General features: G+C 39.4%; 1 protein-coding gene across 1 annotated transcript in view; it reads left to right on the top strand.

Annotated features, from left to right (window-relative positions):
• Positions 1-17,453: 17,453 nt before the first annotated feature.
• The window catches only part of CCDC152 (coiled-coil domain containing 152), a 35,504-nt gene continuing 30,035 nt past the window's right edge, over positions 17,454-22,922 (top strand). The window contains exons 1-2 of the mRNA XM_014477957.2: positions 17,454-17,540; positions 19,244-19,349. Coding sequence (XP_014333443.1) covers positions 17,454-17,540; positions 19,244-19,349 — 193 coding nt within the window. The remainder of the gene's footprint in view (positions 17,541-19,243; positions 19,350-22,922) is intronic.

Raw genomic sequence — 22,922 nt, 5'->3', positions numbered from 1 at the left:
ATACCAAGTGGTCTTAGTTCATGTCGTGTAGCTGAGGAGATGACTCAAATTGAAAATCACGCAATGTCATAGGAAACTAATGGATAAATTGTTTCCTACGAGTTATTATGATATTAAAATACTATATATCTCTTTAAATCATTTCAAACTGTATGCACAATTGCTTTACAATCAAATTGCTATTAATGCTTCTTGGTAAAGATGGGAGATAATAAAATGATGACAGAATCTCACCACATTACAAATTAGTAAAATGAACCAAAAGGAAAAAAAAAAAATGAAAGCAGTCACAATGTTCAACGACAAGAAACAGACAAGAGAAGAGTCATGACCTCATGTCATATATTTAGAAGATGACAATCAGGAGAAGAAATGGAGGATGGTGAAGAAGAGCTCTTCTACCCACCCTCCCCTCCCGCAAGCCTCACTGTTGAGTCAGAAAAGTCCTGAAACTTCTGCTTATACCTTCTAATGATGGAGAGAAGTAGACTTAATATTGTTACTTTCTTGTGATTAGGAAAGGGTGGAGGAGGGGTTAAAACTACCAGGTGAGATGGAGGAAAGGAAAAACCTGGGCTGATTTTCTTGTAGAACACAGGCTCCCAGAACTCCAGATTGAGTTTAACAATCTCTCATGAAGATATCAGAGAAGGCAATGGCACCCCACTCCAGTGCTCTTGCCTGGGAAGTCCCATGGATGGAGGAGCCTGGTGGGCTGCAGTCCACGGGGTTGCTGGGAGTCGGACATGACTGAGCAACTTCACTTTCACTTTTCACTTTCCTGCACTGGAGAAGGAAATGGCAACCCACTCCAGTGCTCTTGCCTGGAGAATCCCAGGGACGGAGAAGCCTGATGCGCTGCTGTCTGTGGGGTCGCACAGAGTCGGACACAACTGAAGCGACTTAGCAGCAGCAGCAGCAGCATGAAGATATCACCCATGGAGCTGAAATGAGCTCTTATTAAAGAGGCAAACTCCATTTGTGAAGATTTAACACAATCTCAGAGGAGACAGCCTAATCAGTTTTTCCAGGAAAAGCTGCAAACAGCTTTATCTGAGTTGTTCTCATATTCAAGACACAAGAAAGTGGTTAGATATCACTTCCCAGTCTTCACACAGAATTTAGAGGCAAGCTAGATTAATGAAGTAACTTAAGGCATGATATGAAATTTATATTTGAATTTACAATAATAGATATAATAGACATTACATTTCCTCAAACTCCAAAGAGCCAAAAGCTTAACTTAGTCATGAAATTCAAAGAGTGATAAGTGCCCTAAAACCCAGGAAAATGAGAACCGACTTCCTTCTCCATGGTGAATGCCATGAAGTACTCTGACGGGAGATTCATAGATCACTAAGAGAGATTGCTTCTGCTGCTGCTAAGTCGCTTCAGTCGTGTCCGACTCTGTGTGACCCCATAGACGGCAGCCCACCAGGCTCCCCCATCCCTGGGATTCTCCAGGCAAGAACACTGGAGTGGGTTGCCATTTCCTTCTCCAATGCATGAAAGTGAAAGTGAAGTCGCTCATTCGTGTACGACTCTTAGCGACCCCATGGACTGCAGCCCACCAGGCTCCTCCGCCCATGGGATTTTCCAGGCAGGGGATTTTCCAGGCAAGGGTTACTGGAAAAGTAAAATGCCATTGCCTTCATCTGCAAGATGGATTAGAAAAGAAAAAGTAAAATATAAGAAAACCTCAAGAATGAATAATTGGCAGCTCTGTCAACTCAAAGAAAAAACTGGGGTAGAGTAAAACATCTGCTGAACCAGGGAGATGGCTGAAGACCTGGGAAAAGAGTGAGAAAGAATGCCTTCCTTTTATTAAAGGCAGACTATCTCCAGTGAGACAAACCTCAAGAATGATGATTGGCAGCTCTGTCAACTGAGAGAAAGCTCAAAGAGAAAACTGGGGTAGAGTAGGAAGAGGTTATGATAGACAAAATTGGTGAAAACACGGTTTAAATTCCAGCTTTTTCCAAGTGGCCCTTTTGCCCCTATTGTTTCACATACAGTCCTGGGCAGAGGCCTGCGAGGATCATTTTAAGACCTTTTCTTCAGAAAACTTATTTTTCTAAAGGTGGTTGGTCAGGAGCCACCCTCCAAAAAAAAGCATTAGATAAAGTTGCATTCCTACAGAGCAAAGGTGTGGTGGGCTATTACAAGAAAAAGAATTAACTCAAGGGTCCCAGGTTACAAACATTAAAGCTACTACTTACACCAATTATATTAATCAATACACTGCCAGGGACACAGCAGGTAAGGGATATGAAAACTTAGCAGCAAACAATTGGCCCAACAAGTGAAAAACCATTCACCAATACAATTTCTAATCAATCTTTTAACTACTCAAAAGAATCTGTGTTTAGACAGTTTAGAACATCTCCTGCCTCTCACAGTTGGGAGGCTCTGAACAATCACATGTGGCCGGAAAAACCTATTCAGGCAGGCTAGAGGATTTCCAAAGGAGTTTGTAGGTTAAACACTGTCACACCCAGGAATTATTAACTGGAACCGTAAGCTAACTCTTTCTTCAGAGAGAGGTAGTGGGGGACAGCCCCCCGTAAAGTCAGAGGTGTAGGTGAAAGCACAAAGCAGAAAGTAGGCAGACTCTGGTTTTGGGGGTATATGCTTGAGAATTTCCAGGGGGACTCCTGAGGCTCGATCCCGCCTTTGCGTATGCCGAGCCTCCTTCCTCATGACCTTTGTCATGGGCGGAGTTCCTCACACTGGCTACCGGCAGTGATAGAATTCCAGTTGAGCTATTCCAGATCCTGAAAGATGATGCTGTGGAAAGTGCTGCACTCAATATGCAATATGCACTCAATATGCTGATAGAATTTTATTTTCCCCAAAAATGTTTTGTAATTAATGCTTATGAACATATTTCCAACTACATTTGAACACTCTAGAATCTAAAAGCATACTGATGGTATTTTGATTGAACAATCACCTATTCAAGCAAAATTGAAATTTTACATGATCAGATAGACCCATTTTAAATAATAAAGACCATCTTATAGGTTATGAGGATGTTATTTAAAATATGCAAAAGTCATTTAATTTACCTCAATAAATTTCATGTTTTAAAAGCAACAACCACCAGGATACTGGAGCTAAACTTATTTTCATTAGTTTAGCTCTAAACTTATAGATTAATTTAGAGGAGTTGACATTCTGCAACAATTTGCTTTTTATTTTTCAATTTCTTTTTGACCTTTGTTATTTTGTTCAGAATATTCCATGTTCTTCAAATGTTTCTAAATTTTATGCAGTCAGTATGAAAATTTTTTTTCTCCTTAAAAAATTAACCCAGTTTGGCTCCCTGGTGGTCCAGTGGTTAAGAATCTGCCTTTCAATGCAAGGGATATGAGTTGGGTTTCTGGCCTAGGAAGACCCCACATGCTGCAGAGCAACTAAGCCTGTGTGCCACGACTACTACTAGGCCAGCTCTCTAGAGCCCCCAAGCCGCCACTACTGAAGCCTGTGTGCCTAGAGCCTGTGCTCTACAACAAGAGAAGCCACCACACTGAGCAGCTCAGGTACCGCAATGAAGAGGAGCCCGCACTTGCCGCAACTAGAGAAAGCCCACGTGCAGCAACAAAGATCACCACAGCCCATAAATAAATCTAAAAAAAAAATTAATCCAGTTTATTTTATATAATATATAAAATTAATGTGTCCCAGATTTCGTTATTAATTCAAATATTTAGTATTCGGAAAGCATCTTTCTGTAGAAATGGTCAGATTCTATGATTAAGCATACCTATAGATGCTTAACAGTTAAACCTCAGTGTAACTGAAATGCTATACATTCAAGATGAAATTGTAGATTCTGGGCACTAAGAAAATTAACTCTGTGATTAAGAAACAATTTTTAAAGTACCTTTCTTTTCATGTTTGAGAAGAACATTTAACTAGCACAAGGTGAGGGGGCAGAGGGAGGCTTGTGTGAGAAGGATGAAGAGGACTTCAAGAAACTTGCAAGGGATTTGGAGGTGTTCACACTGGCTCCCAACTTTACATTTTCTCTTATGTAGGTCACATTGCATTTATTAGCCAAAACTAATTTTATTTTGGTAACATACGAATTAATCTAAGAAAGAAAGAGAGATTTCTTAAGGTTGTTGTCGTTATTCAGTTGATCAGTTGTGTCCAACTCTTTGCAACCCCATGAACTGCAGCACGCCACAATTCCCTGTCCTTCATCATCTCCCAGAGCTTACTCAAACCCATGTCCCTTGAGTTGGTGATGCCATCCAACCATCTCATCCTCTGTCATCCACTTTTCCTCCAGCCTCCTATCTTTCCCAGCATCAGGGTCATTTCAAGTGAGTTGGCCCTTCACCTCAGGTGGCAAAAATATTGGAGCTTCAGTTTCAGCATCAGTCCCTCCAGTGAATATTCAGGGTTGATTTTGTTTACAATTGACTGGTTTGATCTAGCAGTCCAAGCGAGCCTCAGGAGTGTTCTCCAACACCACAGTTCAAAAGCATCAGTTCTTCGGTGTTCAGGCTTCTTTATGGTCTAACTCTCACATCCTGGAAAAACATGACTACTGGTAAAACCATAGCTTTAACTACATGGATCTTTGCCAGAAAAGTTATGTCTATGCTTTTTAATATGCTGTCTAGATTTTTGATAGCTGTTCTTCCAAGGAGCAAAGTGTCTTTTAATTTCATGGCCACAGTCACCATCCACAGTGATTTTGCAGCCCAAGAAAATAAAGTCTTTCGCTGTTTCCGATGTTTCCCCTTCTATATGTCATGAAGTGATGGTACCAGATGCCATGATCTTCAGTTTTTGAATGTTGAATTTTAATTCAGCTTTTTTACTCTCCTCTTTCACCTTCATCAAGAGTCTCTTTAGTTCCTCTTCCTTTTCTGCCATCAGGGTGGTGTCACCTGCATATCTGAGGTTATTGATATTTCTCCCAGCAATCTTGATTCCAGTTGTGCTTCATATAGCCCAGCATGTCCAGTGATGTACTCTGCGTGTAAGTTAAATAAGCAGGGTGACAATATACAGCCTTGACATACTCCTTTCCTGATTTGGAACCAGTCCATTGTTCCATGTCTGGTTCTAGCTATTACTTCTTGACCTGCATACAGGTTTCTCAGAAGGCAGGTAAGGTGGTCTGGTATTCCCATCTCTTGAAAAATTTTCCACAGTTTGTTGTGATCCACACAGTCAAAGGCTTTAGCATAGTCAGTAAAGCAGAAGTAGATGCTTTTCTGGAATTCCCTTGCTTTTTCGATGATCCAATGGATGTTGGCAATTTGATCTCTGGTTCCTCTGCCTTTTTTCTAAATCCAGCTTATGCGTCTGGAAGTTCTTGGTTCACGTACTGTTGAAGCCTAACTTGGAGAATTTTGAGCATGACCTTGCCAGCATGTGAAATGAATGCAATTGTGCAGTAGTTTGAACATTCTTTGCCATTGCCCTTCTTTTGGGTTGGAATGAAAACTGACCTTTTCCAGTCCTGTGGCCACTGCTGAGTTTCCCAAATTTGCTGGCATATTGAGTGCAGCACTTTAACAGCATCATCTTTTAGGATTTGAAATAGCTCAGCTGGAATTCCATCACCTCTATTAGCTTTATTTGGAGTGATGTTTCTTAAGGCCCACTTGACTTCACACTCCAGGATGTCTGGCTCTAGGTGAGTGATCACACCATCATTGTTATCTGGGTCATGAAGATCTTTTTTGTATAGTTCTTCTGTGTATTCTTGACACCTTGTCTTAATATCTTCTGCTTGTGTTAGGTCCATATCATTTCTGTCCTTTACAGTGCCCATCTCTCCATGAAATGTCCACTTGGTATCTCTAATTTTCTTCAAGAGATCTCTAGTCTTTCCCACTCTATTATTTTCCTCTATCTGCATTGTTCACCTTGGAAAGCTTTCTTATATCTCCTTGCTCTTCTTTGGAACTTTTCATTCAGATGGGTATATCTTTCCTTTTCTCCTTTGTCTTTCGCTTCTGTTCTTTTCTCAGCTATTTGTAAGACCTCCTCAGGCAACCGTTTCACTTTTTTTCATTTATTTTTCTTGGGGATGGTTTTGATCACTGCCTCCTGTACAATGTTAGGAACCTTCATCCATAGTTCTTCAGGCACTCTGTCTATCAGATCTAATCCCTTGAATCTATTTGTCACTTCCACTGTATAATTGTAAGGGATTTGATTTAGGTCATACCTCAATGGTCTAGTGGTTTTCCATACTTTCTTTGATTTAAGTCTGAATTTTGCAATAATGAGTTCATGATCTGAGCCACAGTCAGCTCCCTGTCTTACTTTTCCTAACTATATAAAGCTTCTCCAACTTCAGCTGCAAAGAATGTAATCAGTCTGATTTCAGCATTGACCATCTGGTGATGTCCATGTGTAGAGTCTTCTCTTGTATTGTTGGAAGAGGGTGACAGGCACCCTGGAGTAACAGGCAAGCTCGACCTTGGAGTAAAAAATGAAACAGGGCAAAGGCTAACAGAGTTTTGCCAACAGAATGCACTGATCATAGCAAACACCCATCCTCTTCTTAAGGTTGAAGTAAAGTAGTGAAATATTAGTTGCTCAGTCATGTCCAACTCTTTGCAACACCATGGACTATAGCCTGCCAGGCTCCTCTGTCCATGGAATTCTCCAGGCAAGAATACTGGAGTGGGTTGCCATTCCCTTCTCCAGGGGGTCTTCCCAACCCAGGGATCAAACCCATGTCTCCTGCTTTGCAAGCAGATTCTTTATGGTCTGAGCCACCAGGGAAGCCCCTCTTCTTAAGTTTACTAGGCACAAATTGAGTATAGTAGAAAGGAGTTATTAAAGAGATTGTAAGAAGGTAATTATCTGAGGATTTACTAAACAAGACAAATAAAATGGTGACGAAAAAGGAGAACTTTCATTAAAGGTCTAGACTCGTAGAGTAATATTGATTTCTTTTCTGACCTGACTCAGTTTCTTTTCAAGAAGAATGTTCTATCTCTAATGTTTATAGTTACCCTGCTATGGTATAAGTATAGGTATAGTTACCTATATTGCCTATTTATATATCTAGCTTCAGTGTGTTCGTTTTTTGATTATTTGTTTTGTTTTTTACTCATGAATCCTTTCTGGAGTTCCCAATGGAAAGGCTGCTAATGACTCCCTTGATGGAAGGCAAGAGTGTGGAGGACATCCCATTTACCTCTGTTTTAAGAATCGCCTGCCTCTTCATTTTCTCCATTTCTTTTTAATATTGCTTGATTATTTATAACTTCCTAGGAGAATACATAAACACCTGTAAATGGGTGATTAAAACTAGGAGTTGTCTCAAAAGACATTGCTATCTAACCACTGTTAGAACTAATGACCAAATTTCAATTTTTCTAACACAAAAATCATTTGTCAGATGTCCTCCAAATTTTATTGGGTTTATACTTAACCATTATATACAACAGGCCATTTTTTCCCCTTTACTGAAGTATGCATTCTGTAACAATGTTATTTTGACAGGCGTACCTAAAGATAATCTCTTTTATTTATTTTTTTTTGGGGGGGGGCAAAATGACAATATTACCTTCCCTTTATTTATCCTGTTCAAAATTGGCGTCATCAAGAAGTGGAATCTGTTCCTTCACTACTTCTATCTGGGTGGCCCTGTAATGCACTTTGGCCAATATAATGGTGCGGAAGTCACTGGGGGCAGTATTGAGCCTTGCCTTCTAGACAGCCTTGCATACAACTGCTTCTGTCCTGAAAACCTGACACTCCCTAAGAATAAGCCTGACTAAGCCTGCTTGAGGATGAGAGGCCAAGTGACAGAGTGAAAAGTCATCCCAACTCCTATCCCAGGATGCGAGAGCCCAATCATGACCAACAAAGCCACTTACAGCACTTCCTTGATCCACAGCTGACCCAAAGTTCATAAGCAAACCCAGGTAAGACCAGAAAAACTGCTCACTGAGCTCAGTCTAAATTTCTAAGCAGAAATGGCATTAGGTAAATAAATGTTTGTTTCAAACCACTAAGCTTTAGAGTAGTTTATTACACCACAATAGTTTATTGATTCAGAAACTAACATTGTTCATTGATTCACCAAGTCATTCAACAAATACCTGTGGCCTACTCTAAGCCTGCCCTGATAAGATATAATATTTCATTTTATCCCTTCCATGATCTTCAGAAGTTTGTTCTCATTTGAAAATTATAAAACTAAGGGGTAGAGAGAGAAACTGAGTTGCCTAGAATCACACAGCTCATAGGTGCAAAGCCAGGATTGAAGCTGTGTTGTGCTGTGCTTAGTCGCTCAGTTGTGTCCAGCTCTTTGCAACCCCATGGATACCTAACAGTTTATTTATTCCCTTGACCCACAATCAAGTTATCACTAAGAAGGTATGTTATGAAAAAGTTGATGTTCTCAGGAGCAAAGGAATATTCTAGACTTAAACCATTAAACTCATGACATATTATCTTTTTTAAAGTTTTTATTTTGTATTGGGGTATAGCCAATTAACAAACAATGTTGTGATAATCTCAGGTGAACAGCAAAGGGATTCAGCCATACATATTCATGTATCCACTCTCCCCCAAACTCCCCTGCTATCCAGGGTGCCACATAACATTGAGCATAGTTCCCTGTGCTACACAGTAGGTCCTTACTGGTTATCCATTTTAAATATTCATGCTATGACATTAAAGCCATCATGGATCACTTGTTTATGTACCTGTGCAGACTTAAAATTGTATTTGAGAAAAAAAAATCTGACTTCTACTGAGAGTACCCCCATAGTCACCTCCAACCAACTATGGAAGACCAAGCTACCAAGAGTTGGCTAGATTCCTTAATTTTCACAAAAAATAAGTCACCTTCATCATATGCTCATGTCTAAACTGTATTGGTTTCTTCTGAGTAAATAGAATATTTGTACTTTCTGTCCTCAAACAAAAATGCAAATTCTACCCAGTTAGCAATGTGATTCTACTTTTAACAGAAGCCTGTTGAAAGATGGAATATTTACATATATAAGGATGATTGTTTCAAGAAAAGTAGTCCAAATATTCCATGGTTTAGGATTTATCCTGGAGTCATGCCCAAATCCTTCTCTGTACATGGAGAAGGAGAGAGGTCCAACCAACATAGTTCCATGGGGTCATAGACCCTATACACACCCTGTACAGAGTGTCTTTTACCCAATTATTGAAAATAATGCTGAAAACCAGGGAGTCACAGAACTGGGACCTAAAGTTGTAGTTGAAGACAGGACAAGATGGTTCAGTAGCAGATAGTGAAATATGGGAATCAGATAAATACAGAGATAACAGCATGGAGAAGTGTGCCAAGAGTGCAGGAGGGGCAAATAAAAGCAACCCCAGCATCTATCTGTTGCCCCCAGCTAACATTCTGATGTATCCCTCGGGGCTTACTTCCATCTTATCTGCTCTGAAACATTCTTCATGATAGTGCACTATATTTAATGCAACTTCTGTTCACTTTTTAAATCAAAATCATGGATTTGTGTTTCTTTCCTTCCACTTATTATAATTTTTATTTATCATTTATTTACTTGTTGAAGGAAATGGCAACCCACTCCAGTACTCTTGCCTGAATAATCCCATGGACAGAGGAGCATTGTAGGCTACAGTCCATGGGGTCGCAAAGAGTTGGACACGACTGAGCGACTTCACTTCTTCTCTTTACTTGTTGATTATCTATTTTCCTCTCTACACTGGAAGTCCCCTGGGGTCAGGAACCATGTCTGTTTTGTTTATTCCTAGTGTTCTCATAGATCCCCAAACATGGTTGGTGCTCAACATGTTTTGTTTTGTTTTGTTTTTAACAAATAGATGAGTTAGTGCTGATGATCTTAAAAAGGCTGTCTTATGAAACTATAAGCTCTGAAGCAGAAGGAGAATGTCTTATTTGTCTTGCTCTCCCTAGCACCTAGACTCTTAGTAGCTGATATCTTGAAAGAACTTAAATATTTTTAAATGGATTAATAAATGAAGTTGTCTATTACAAGAAAAACATCAATGTATCATTCATCTTAAGATCCTTACATACATTAATTGATAACTTCCAATTTTCTTCAGTTGCATTTATTTTCCAAATCAAGGCACTTTTTAATAGATTCAAACATTAGTTTCTTTCTACTCCCTTTGTTACCATTTATAATAATGTAAGTTATTTCTCTCTTATGGTTTTCCAGGCAGTTTCTGAGCAAATGTTCAATGAGTCCTTTCTGTTTCTCAGCCAGATGGTATTGATGAATACAACCGTGAAAGGCACTTCCTTTTTAAATGAAATCATGGGCAGTTCATATAGTTTCTCATCGACAGATATATTTTTAACTCACCAGGATTTTTTTCCAAAAAAAAAAGAAATGCTAACATATACAAACTGGAAGAGAAGCTTGTGACTCATTTCAAACTAGAAGAATCAAGCCAGGTTTTCATGATTTGTTTCTGACATGTTGGTTCTTCTATTTATTCTAACTATGCTGGCACAATACAGAAATACATACATATAATATTATACACACACAAACACAGAGTTTCTTTCTCCAAGGAGCAGACAGTGCAGCAGGAAAGATAAGATATCAATTCAAACAGCCCTAACAAATACCAAGGAAGGCCAGTATGATCCAAAGTAATGGAAAAAAAGTAATAAAAGCATAGAACAAGGAAAAGTAAGTCACTGATGATTGATAAAATCACTGAATGCCTCATGGAGAAGATAACATTTTAGGAGGGTCTTGAAGTGGGTTCATCTCAATAAATAATATAAGTAACACAGAACATTATTTGCATATTTATTATTTTGAATTGGATTCCTTCATGGCTCAGTGGTAAAGAATCTGCATGCAAACAGGAGTCCTGGGTTTGATCTCTGGGTCCAGAAGATCCCCTGGAGAAGGAAATGGCAACCCACTCCAGTATTTTTGCCTGGAGAACCCCATGAACTGAGGAGCCTGGTGCAAAGAGTCAAACACAATTGAGTGACTAACAAAACAACAATTATTTTGAATCATCAATTCAAAAGGCCATTTTCAATATCCCTTTGTGTTGTTACTAATGTCAAAGAAAGCCTCTTGGATAGTCAGAAGTTTCATCTCTTGTAAGATCTCTAAAAATTAAACTATGTGTGTGTTTGTGTATGTGAATTTTGTGAAATCAATACAGTAAAGAACATGAGAAGATAACATTTTCAAAACATTTTGATGAGCTATGTTTTATCATAAGACAAATTTAAAATCTTAAAATTTTATCTGTTATTTAGTCCACTTTCCTTATTTCAAAGTGAAAAAAAAAAGACTTGGGAATCCCAATCTTTCCAAGATTACCAACTGGTCAGCAGCATGAAGAGGTTCCCCCCCACCACCCACATATTTCCCACTTTGATCTAGTTCTGTTGCCACCATGCTATAATACCTTTCAGATAATAATGTATTATTTATCCTGTTACACTTTACATTTTTCTGCTTGCCAATTTTGTTCATAGAAAAATCAAATTAATAAATCTTCCCTCTCCCACTCAAAAAAAAAAAGTAGACAGGGAAAAGATGGCAGTGGATACACTTTCAAATGGTTATCAATTTTTTTTAATTATAATAATTAATACTTTTAACACTTAACCTTTGGCACGAAGTACATTAAACACTTTTAAAGTACATCATTTCATTTAAACATTACAACAGCTCTATAAAGTAGGCCTTAGCCTGCAGTGTTACTCATTCAGTCCTGTCCAACTCTGCAACCCCATGCGCTGTCTCCCGCCAGGCTCCTCTGTCCATGGAATTCTCCAGACAAGAATACTGGAGCAGGTAACCATTACCTTCTCCAGACGATCTTCCGAAGTCAGGGATGGGCAGTTTCTTTATGAGCTGCTGCTAAGTCACTTTAGTCGTGTCCTACTCTGTGCGACCCCATAGACAGCAAGAAAGCCCGTAAAGTAGGCATTAACTAATGTCTGTTTTTACAAAGAGACTGAAGCAGGTAGAATTTAGAATCTGCTCACTGATCACCCCCTTGGTAAATAGAAGAGTTGGGGTTTGGATCCACTAAAACCCATGCCATTAAACACTGAGCTACTAAGACAAAAACTCTGTAGAAGGGAGATCATATCCATTAACTGACTCCAGACTGCACAGACTGTATTATATCCATGATTTCATCTCCATCACCTAGCACAGTGTCTGGTACTTTTATAAGCCTGCTGCTGCTGCTGCTAAGTCGCTTCAGTCGTGTCCGACTCTGTGCGACCCCATAGACGGCAGCCCACCAGGCTCCCCCATCCCTGGGATTCTCCAGGCAAGAACACTGGAGTGGGTTGCCATTTCCTTCTCCAATGCATGAAAGTGAAAAGTGAAAGTGAAGTCGATCAGTAGTGTCCGACTCTTAGCGACCCCATGGACTGCAGCCTACCAGACTCCTCCATCCATGGGATTTTCCAGGCAAGAGTACTGGAGTGGGGTGCCATTGCCTAGTTTATGTTATTGGAATAAACATGGATTACTATTTATTCAGTAGTGGTGACTCATTAATCACAACTTAATCCAACGTGATTTATTATTTGCTCAGAAAATAATTATTGATCTGATAGTCACTACGTGTTGAATCGTATTCTAGTATCTACATGAAAATACCTAAGAAGCCCAAGGAGGTAAGGCTGGAGGTGGGGCCCTAAGGGCAGGCTCAGTGGGGACTAGGAGAAGGGCGGGCCCATTGTTGGGGGAACACGCTTCCTGAGCAGGGGACAACAGTTAGGGCCGGACCAGTACCAGGAAGAAGCTGTGCGTGGGGAGGCTGTGGAAACCGCGAGCGACAACAGGTAACGCTCCAGGCTTTTCCTCCGCGAATTCGAAATTTCCTTTTCCACAGGTATTCTTTACTTAGCACTTCTTAACACTATCCTGGTTTGAGACAGAAGTTTGACCCAGCCACCTCTCCCACCCCAGGGGATTTTTGTCGTGCTGTAGAGTTGAGCTCCTAGGGACACCAGAATGGGAGAGGAAACCTGGAGCCCTAGGCCTCAGGACTGAGCGTGAATTCACGCAGTATGGTGAAGAGGGGGGTTGGGGAGATAACACAAACCTATCCTGGGGTGCGGAGGGCCGGCCTGAGCAGGGTGGGGGCGAGGGCAAGAAGGAAATGGGGCTGCCGCCCACTGTGGGGGTGGTTGAATTTGGGGTTGTAGAGGTCAGGAGTCAGTCCCGGCTTCTCAGCAAGAATTTGCCAATCACTGAATCAGCAGCCTGTGACCTAGTTCACCGGGTGAGAAGACGGTACCAACTGAAGAGATCTTGCTCTTGTCCCTCCTGCATTGGAGGAGAGGTAATGAAGACATCTAGAAGCAATCAGATGGCTTGGCCAGTGTGACAAAAGTGATAGCATGTGTTGCTAGCCAGTGTAATATTAGTGATGATTTTATGAGGAAAAGCACCTCAAGGCTCTCATTAGGAGGAAAGAGTTGGGAGAAATCAAGCTCAAGTAAAACAAACTTAGTTCAGGAGCCAGATTCTGAGACAAAGCTGTAGTAAAACCTTTTATTTATTTAAAATGTTAGGAACTACAGAGAAGATAGGAACTACAGAGAAGACATACAGATGGCCGGTAGACACATGAAAAGATGTAGGTCAAAGCTATAATGAGGTACCAAGTCACACTGGTCAGAATGGCCATCATTTAAAAGTCTACAAGTAACAAATGCTGAAGAGGTTGTGGAGAAAAGGGAACCCTCCTACACTCTTTGTAGGAATGTAAATTCCTACAGCAACTATGGAAAACAGTGTGGAGCTTCCTCAGAAAACTAAAAGTAGAGTTACTATATGATCTAGCAGTCCCACTCCTGGGCATATACCCAGACAAAACTGTAATTCAGATACTTGCTGTGAACCCCTATGTTCATAGCAACACCATTCACAATAGCCAAAAGATGCAAACAACTTAAATGTCTATCAATAGATGAATAGATAAAGAAGATGTGGTACATATGCACAATGAAATACTACTCGGCCATAAAAAAGAATGAACTAATGCCATTTGCAGCAACATGGATGCAACTAGCAAGTATAATACTAAGTGAAATAAGTCAGAAGGAGAAATAGAAATACCATACAGTATCACTTGTATGTGGAATCTAAAATATGGCATAAATGAACCTATCTACAAAAAAGAAACAGACTTGTAGGCATAGAGAATAGACTTGTGTTTGCCAAGAGGGAGGAGGGTAGGGGAGAGAAAGACTAGGAGTTTGGGATTAGCAGATGCAAACTGTTATATGTAGAAAAGACAAAGAACAAAGTTCTATTGTATAGCACAGGAAACTATATTCAATATCCTGTGATAAACCATAATGGAAAAGAATATATGTACATAACTGAGTCACTTTGTTGCATAGCAGAGCATGACTCAACATTGTAAATCATCTGTACTTCAATAAAAAAAATTTTTAAGTTAGAAATTAAGGAAAAAAGTTATGAGGAAAGATTTTTCATCATTACTTCAGATTATCCTATAAATTAAACAAAAATATATATTGTGATGATTTCTAAATTTTGCCCCCAAAGGAATTTTACTGCATTTAAATATTTTAATAGCATCATGGGATGCTATTACAGTTAGTCTTCTGTCTTAAGGAACAAGTTTTAACTATTTTAGAGTTTTACTACTATATGTGATACAGAGGATAATAATTCAGTAAACTGAAAATACACAGCTAAAATTCAAACTTAAAACCACTAATAGTTGTTAATGCAGTATAAAATAAAAAGAGGAAGGAAATGGGGTTTCTTTATAAAGTAACAAATTGTCAAACAATGTCTATGTTTTGGAGTACCTCATTTTAAACAATATGTCCCCAAAATTACTTTGAGTAATTACTTTAGGAATTTTACTTACCTTTTACTTTGGACTACTTATCACTGCCACTGTCACACACCAGGCATTTGCACATGCCCTGTTGGAACCAGAAATCAAATTGCCAACATCAGCTGGATCATGGAAAAAGGAAGAGAGTTCCAGAAAAACATCTATTTCTGCTTTATGGACTATGCCAAAGCCTTTGACTGTGTGGATGACAATAAACTGTGGAAAATTCTGAAAAAGATGGGAATACCAGACCACCTGACCTGCCTCTTGAGAAACTTATATGCATGTCAGGAAGCAACAGTTACAACTGGACATGGAACAACAGACTGGTTCCAAATAGGAAAAGGAGTTCGTCAAGGCTGCTTATTTAACTTCTATGCAGAGGACATCATGAGAAACGCTGGGCTGGAAGAAGCACAAGCTGGAATGAAGATTGCCGGGAGAAATATCAATAACCTCAGATACGCAGATGACACCACCCTTATGGCAGAAAGTGAAGAGGAACTCAAAAGCCTCTTGATGAAAGTGAAAGAGGAGAGTGAAAAAGTTGGCTTAAAGCTCAACGTTCAGAAAACGAAGATCATGGCATCCGGTCCCATCACTTCATGGGAAATAGATGGGGAAACAGTGGAAACAGTGGCTGACTTTATTTTTGGGGGCTCCAAAATCACTGCAGATGGTGATTGCATGAAATTAAAAGACACTTACTCCTTGGAAGGAAAGTTATGACCAACCTAGATAGCATATTGAAAAGCAGAGACATTACTTTGCCAACAAAGGTCCGTCTAGTCAAGGCTATGGTTTTTCCAGTGGTCATGTATGGATGTGAAAATTGGACTGGGAAGAAAGCTGAGTGCCGAAGAATTGATGCTTTTGAACTGTGGTGTTGGAGAAGACTCTTGAGAGTCCCTTGGACTTCAAGGAGAACCAACAAAAGTCCATTCTGAAGGAGATCAGTCCTGGGTGTTCTTTGGAAGGAATGATGCTAAAGCTGAAACTCCCATACTTTGGCCACCTCAGGCAAACAGTTGACTCATTGTAAAAGACCCTGATGCTGGGAGGGATTTGGGGCAGAAGGAGAAGGGGATGACAGAAGATGAGATGGCTGGGTGGCATCACCAAACTCAATGAGTTTGAGTGAACTTCGGGAGTTGGTGATGGACAGGGAGGCCAATTCATGGGGTCGCAAAGACTCAGACACGACTGAGCGACTGAACTGAACTGTCCTCAATCTAGAATACTGAAATGTCACATTTTTATTTTCTCCTTCGTGTTTGCTAGGGAAAAGTCTAAAGACAAGTATCTCATACATTTAGATTGTTTTAATCGTGATTCTTTTAGCTATTCTCACACCCTCGTGTGTAAATACTTGCTGTTTTGCAAAAGTCAGTTTCCATCCTAACTAGATGAGCTTACCTCTGGAATTCTGCAGAATGTCTTATGACTGATTCCATAGAACTGAAACTGGAACTCTTATTCTTAACTTCAGCAGTTAGTTGGTTATACCCCAAAGTACTCTTATGTAAAATAAAAGAATAGAAATACTTAGTGCTTGCTTTAAGCATATTAATTTCCTTATGTTCATTATTTACCAAACAGGTTGCCAGCCAAAAAAAATAAGAAAATTAATTGTATATGTCTACTCAGGCTGCTGCTATAACAAAATACTACAGGCTCAGTGGCTTAAACAACAGAAATTTATTTTCTCATAGTTCTGGAAGCTGAGAAGTCCAAAATTAAGGTGACATCAGTGTTGATCCTCGTGAAGACTCTCTCCTTGGGTTTCAGAGAGCCACCACCTCACTGTGTGCTCACAGGGCCTGTCCTCAGTGTGAATGTGTGGAGAGAGAACAAAATCACTCTCTTCCTCTTCTTATGAGGCCACAGTCTTATCAGATTAGGGCCACACCTGTATGATTTCATTCAACTTTAATATTCTCCTAAATATTCTATATACAAATATAGTCACAGTTGGATTTAGAGCTTCAACATGCAAATTTTGAAGGAGACATAATTCAATTCCTAGCAACAAGCAGACTACCAAGAAATTCTGCAAAAATTATTTGTGGCATGATAGTTAAATATTTTAAATACTTTAAATTGAGAATACATACAAATACAAGTGTCAGTCAGTCGTGTCCAACTCTTTGCAACCCCGTGGACTGTAGCATGCCAGGCTTCTCTGTCCATGGAATTCTCCAGGCAAGAATACTGGAAATGAGTAGCTATATTTAAAAGCCATGTATCAGACTTAGTAATGCATCAGATTTTAAATGCAGTCATATTGATGGCAAAGAGCTGAGTGATGAATGGTGACATAATTTTTGTGTAATAGGGACAAATAATTTCTACATATGCACATATCATTGCACTAATTATAGATTTGTTTAGAGAAAACTTGGCTGGAGTGGCTGTGTAGAAGAGTAGAGAAGCCTTAATTCATTTGATCGTTGTTAATAATGGTATAATAAAAATTCTCTTGAGTGCAATGGAGCTCAAGTATGTGCTCTATGAGTGGAATACAGGAACTTTAGTATTTGAACTATTATCATTATTATAGTGCTTTGTATTTTGTTTGTTTGTTTTAACACTATCTACTCTTCACTAGTTTAGATATGAATCAAAACAGCGAAGGATGTATGAAAAAGATTAGCAGTGTGAATCTTGACAAACTTATAAATGACTTTTCACAGATAGAAAAGGTATGTAAAGATATCCAACAATTGTAGAATATAAGGGAAAGTGTAACAGATTTTGTCAATGGAGGGAGTTAGGAAAAAAAAAAATATATATATATATATATATAAAGAAGCAAGATAAAAATAATGGAAATGTATTTTTTAAGCCCCTTCTCTCTCATTTTTAAAATCTGTATTTAGAACGTATGTGGTTGTAACTCATTAATACTAGTATCAAAATGTTTTGGGGGCAAGGGAGCAAACAATTGATATACTTTTGCTAAAGTTAAAGGGGAAATACATATGTATATACCCTGGATGTCCATAAACTCAAGAATGGTTTAGTAAGGATTGAAGTAGATTCAATCTTCAATCTCTTACTCTTATGACTAATTTCCTTTTTAGTCTTTCCTGTTCTATCTGTTCCCTTTTCTCTTTTGCCTAAAAGCAGACCTGTTTGAAGTCCCCCTCCCAAACTCTACACAAATTATATGTCAGACCATATCCCCAAGTATATACTAGGCTTTTTGTCTCCTCTGCCTGGGAGAGGAGTAGGAATATCTGTTGAGAAATGTAAGTGGATAAATCAGATTTGGGAAGTGGATTTGTGAAATAGGAATAGGAGGAAGAATAATCCCTTCCTCTATTTTCTCTCTTTTTCTTATCATCCTTCTCTATTCCTTCTTTTCCTCTGTACAATGTAGTATTGCCCTCTTAAAAAAATTTTCATGATGATGGGTATTTTCATATAATGAGCTTTTTTCCAACAATGGACTTGTGTTTTTTTAACCAAGTGATTCTGACCAAAGTAAGAGAGGAGAGAGAAAGAAATAACACTTTGGTGGGAGAAGAACTGGTACAAAGCATTTGGAGCTTAACTTGGGATTATCTCTCATATTCTTAGATATTTTAAATTAGAAATATTGTTCTTTTTTAATGTCATAATGGTATTGTGATTGTACTTTTGAGTCATCTCTTAGAGAAGCATGTAAATGATAATATTTATCAATGAAATAATATAGTGTCAAGGAGTTGCTTTGAGATAAATTCAGAAGCAATGAGAATAGAGAATGGGTAGAAGTACAGATTATACAGGATAGGTTATGAGTTGATGATTTTTGAAGGTGTTTGAAGGGTACATGGCAGTTATTACATTATTCACAAAGATATATGTTTGAGAATATTTATTCATTGACTGTAATAGCAAAAAATGGGAACAGCACAAATTTTCCTCAATAGGGAACTATTTAAATAAATTAAATTCGTGAATGAAACTCAATGCAGCTGTTAAAAAGAATGAGGTAAGACTTTTACATGCTTATATGCCATCATCTCTGAGAAAGCAGTACTAAGTGGAAAATCCAAGGTGCAGAACAGAGTATAATGTGACCCTTTCCTATAGTTGTTTAGTCATAAAATATTTTGGAAATATTTATAAGGAATGGTTAGTTTTAGGAGTGGAGGTTGAATAGTTGGAAAGAAGGGAGTTCAAATTAGGTCATATTTTTACTTTTTATAACTTTTTATAACTATTCACCTATTCTAACTTTTTATTATGTTACTCTTTAAAGATAAATTAGGAAATTGACTTATTTAAAAATGTGTGCCAAACTTAATTATTAGACTTTCAGGTATTAAATGGTTTATACTTTCATATTCTTAGGTTAAAAAAAAATCAAAATAGCGGCATTGATTTGGTAATAAAATGTATTCTGTTTCTTCTATAGAAAATGATAGAATCCAGTGGGAAGAACAATATCCTGGATATGCAGTTGGAAAAAGCTAACTGTTTATTAAGAGTAATGCAAACAAAAGAGGTCGCAATGAAACAAGGTTAGTTCTTTGCTACCTGTAGAAACAATCATTCTAATGAGTGTGCTTTTTGCTATAACAGTAATTTTACATTTGTAAAATATTTTTAATTCACATAGAACTTTTCAGATTATCATTTCATTTTGTCCTTAATATAGCCCTGAAAGACTATATAGATAGGACTGATGTTATTATTCCACTTTGATAATGAAGAAACATAAACAAAGGAGGGTGATCTATCTGCATCCAGTCAGCTAAGAAATGACAAATCCAAGGCTCAGTCCAGGCCTTCAAACACATGGAAGAAGTACAGTTGAATTCCTGCCTCACAGTTACACCAGAAGAAACTTCAGATGGGTCAAAAATTTTAGTGTTAGAAAGATGCTGTCCTAGTCCCACTCGCTTCTCAGACATCCATGCCACGTGCTCTGCTCAGCTCCCAGCTGCCACCATCCCTTCTTGTGTCTACTCTGCCCCTTCTCTGTGCACCCGTTAGCCCTCAGGGAGCGTGGGAGCCTGGGCACCCAGCCTGGCATGGTGCTACTCGTTGAGAAAGTGGCATTGCTCTGCAGCACAAAGGTCTGGGACTACACTCAGTTGAACAAGCTACCTGACAACTTCTCCCCAGGCCTGGTAGTGCTGGTCTTCCCATGCAACTCATTCCTGGCATCAGGAGAACGCTAGGTACAAAGAGAGCCTGAGTTCCCTCAAGTTCAGAGACTTTTCCAGAAGTGTATGGTGAGTGGCACGCAGATGCATCTGCTCTGCACCTTCCTGTGGAAGGCCTTGCCCTGGCCCCCTGACAACCACTGTTTTCAACAGATTCCAAGCTCATCACTTGATCTCTGTGTGCTGCAGCCATGTTGCCTGGAACTTGGAGAAGTTCCCGGAAGGTGCATCTGTGCCCAACATGGAAACACTGCTGTCCTAGGAACCCAGCTATGCCTAGGGCTCCCCTCCTACTTCTGCTGTTTGCCAATCACAGTGATACACTCTGTGTGGGTTTCATCCATATTTCCTCTAAACCTGCATGGAGAAACCACCTGATGACCAGGAAAATCCCCCTAGATGAATGTTAGTCCTGTCCATTCCAGCCTCCCTTTTCGTGGACCAAGCCTCCTTACTAATAAAGTGCTGGGCATCAGGAAAAGAAAAAAAGAAGCCGTATACATACACTTCCTTGTTATGTCAACTGAGAGGGTACATAATCCATAGCAACAAGCAAAACTAGCACCAAGTTTCTAATACTATCTTATTACAAAAGGAACCAGGACTTCTTGAAGAAATGGCTGATTCTAAGACGGGGGCAAGAAATATATAAGTCGAAAGCATCTTGTAGTACCAGGAAATAAAGTACTCAAAAAGGAAAAAACTGCATAATAATGGGGTATGTCAAAGATACAGGACTCAAGTGAAAAAGTACTCAATGACCAAAGCTGAAACAATTTGAGCAACAAAATAAAATAGTATTAGATTAAAACCCCAGGTATATCCATGAGTACATATTCATAAAAATAAATGAATAAATAAATATATGGGGTGAAGAGATAAATCTCTGCAGAATTCCAAATAGCTTATGTAAATGACTTGGCCTCAAGGAAATATAACACGGCACTCATCAGGTGTGGGCTGTGTACAATGATTTTTTTCACTATCAGATCAGATCAGATAAGTCGCTCAGTCATGTCCAATTCTTTGCGACCCCATGAATCGCAGCACGCCAGGCCTCCCTGTCCATCACCAACTCCCGGAGTTCACTCAGACTCACGTCCATCGAGTCAGTGACGCCATCCAGCCATCTCATCCTCTGTCGTCCCCTTCTCCTCCTGACCCCAATCCCTCCCAGCATCAGAGTCTTTTCCAATGAGTCAACTCTCTGCGTGAGGTGGCCAAAGTATTGGAGTTTCAGCTTTAGCATCATTCTTTCCAAAGAAATCCCAGGGCTGATCTCCTTTAGAATGGACTGGTTGGATCTCCTTGCAGTCCAAGGGACTCTCAAGAGTCTTCTCCAACACCACAGTTCAAAAGCATCAATTCTTCGGTGCCCAGCCTTCTTCACAGTCCAACTCTCACATCCATACATGACCACAGGAAAAACCATCGCCTTGACTAGACAAACCTTTGTTGGCAAAGTAGTGTCTCTGCTTTTCAATATGCTATCTAGGTTGGTCATAACCTTCCTTCCAAGGAGTAAGCGTCTTTTAATTTTATGGCTGCAGTCACCATCTGTAGTGATTTTGGAGCCCAGAAAAATAAAGTCTGACACTGTTTCACTGTTTCCCCATCTATTTCCCATGAAGTGGTGGGACCGGATGCCATGATCTTCGTTTTTTGAACGTTGAGCTTTAAGCCAACTTTTTCACTCTCCACTTTCACTTTCATCAAGAGGCTTTTGAATTCCTCTTCACTTTCTGCCATAAGGGTGGTGTCATCTGCATATCTGAGGTTATTGATATTTCTCCCAGCAATCTTGAGTCCAGCTTGTGTTTCTTCCAGTCCAGCATTTCTCATAATGTACTCTGCATATAAGTTAAATAAACGGTGACAATATACAGCCTTGACGAACTCCTTTTCCTATTTGGAACCAGTCTGTTGTTCCATGTCCAGTTGTAACTGTTGCTTCCTGACCTGCATACAAATTTCTCAAGAGGCAGATCAGGTGGTCTGGTATTCCCATCTCTTTCAGAATTTTCCACAGTTTATTGTGATCCACACAGTCAAAGGCTTTGGCATAGTCAATAAAGCAGAAATAGATGTTTTTCTGGAACTGTCTTGCTTTTTCCATGATCCAGCGGATGTTGGCAATTTGATCTCTGGTTCCTCTGCCTTTTCTAAAACCAGCTTGAACATCAGGAAGTTCACGGTTCACATATTGCTGAAGCCTGGCTTGGAGAATTTTGAGCATTACTTTACTAGCGTGTGAGATGAGTGCGATTGTGTGGTAGTTGGAGCATTCTTTGGCATTGCCTTTCTTTGGGATTGGAATGAAAACTGACCTTTTCCAGTCCTATAGTGAAACATATACTGAATGGAAAAGGGGTTGATAAAGAGTAATTATATAGTGGGGAAATCTGACATACACAACTTAAAACACGAAATCAAGGTCAGCTTGATGTCATGTTGATAGTAGGTACCTGTGCTATGATGTGATGAAAATGGCACTTTACTTCTATGTTTTTTCTCCCTCTAACCTCATCTCATCATGAGATAAGCATCATATTCACATAGAGGGATATCTACAAAAGACCTGGCCAGTAGTTTGAAAAACTTAAGTGCATCAAAAACAAGAAAGCTCTGAGAAACTGTCACAGCAAAGGGGACCTGAAGAAGACATGACAACTAAATGTAATGTGGTATTGTGGATGGCATCAGAGAATAGAGAAAGGATATTAGGTAAAAATTAAGAAAATCAGAGTAAGGTATGCATGCGTGCTAAGTCGCTTCAGTCGTGTCTGACTCTGTGCAACCCTATAGACTGCAGCCCACCAGGCTCCTCTGTCATAAAGAGTCTCCAGGCAAGAATGCTGGAGTAGGTTACCATTTCCTTCTCCAGGGGATCTTCCTGACCATTGGCAGGCAGTTTCTTTACCACCT

This window comes from Bos mutus, chromosome 20, assembly GCF_027580195.1.
Source record: "Bos mutus isolate GX-2022 chromosome 20, NWIPB_WYAK_1.1, whole genome shotgun sequence".
NCBI lineage: Eukaryota > Metazoa > Chordata > Mammalia > Artiodactyla > Bovidae > Bos > Bos mutus.
The sequence above is the reverse complement of the archived record's forward strand: the minus strand, read 5'-3'. Positions and strand labels throughout refer to the sequence as shown.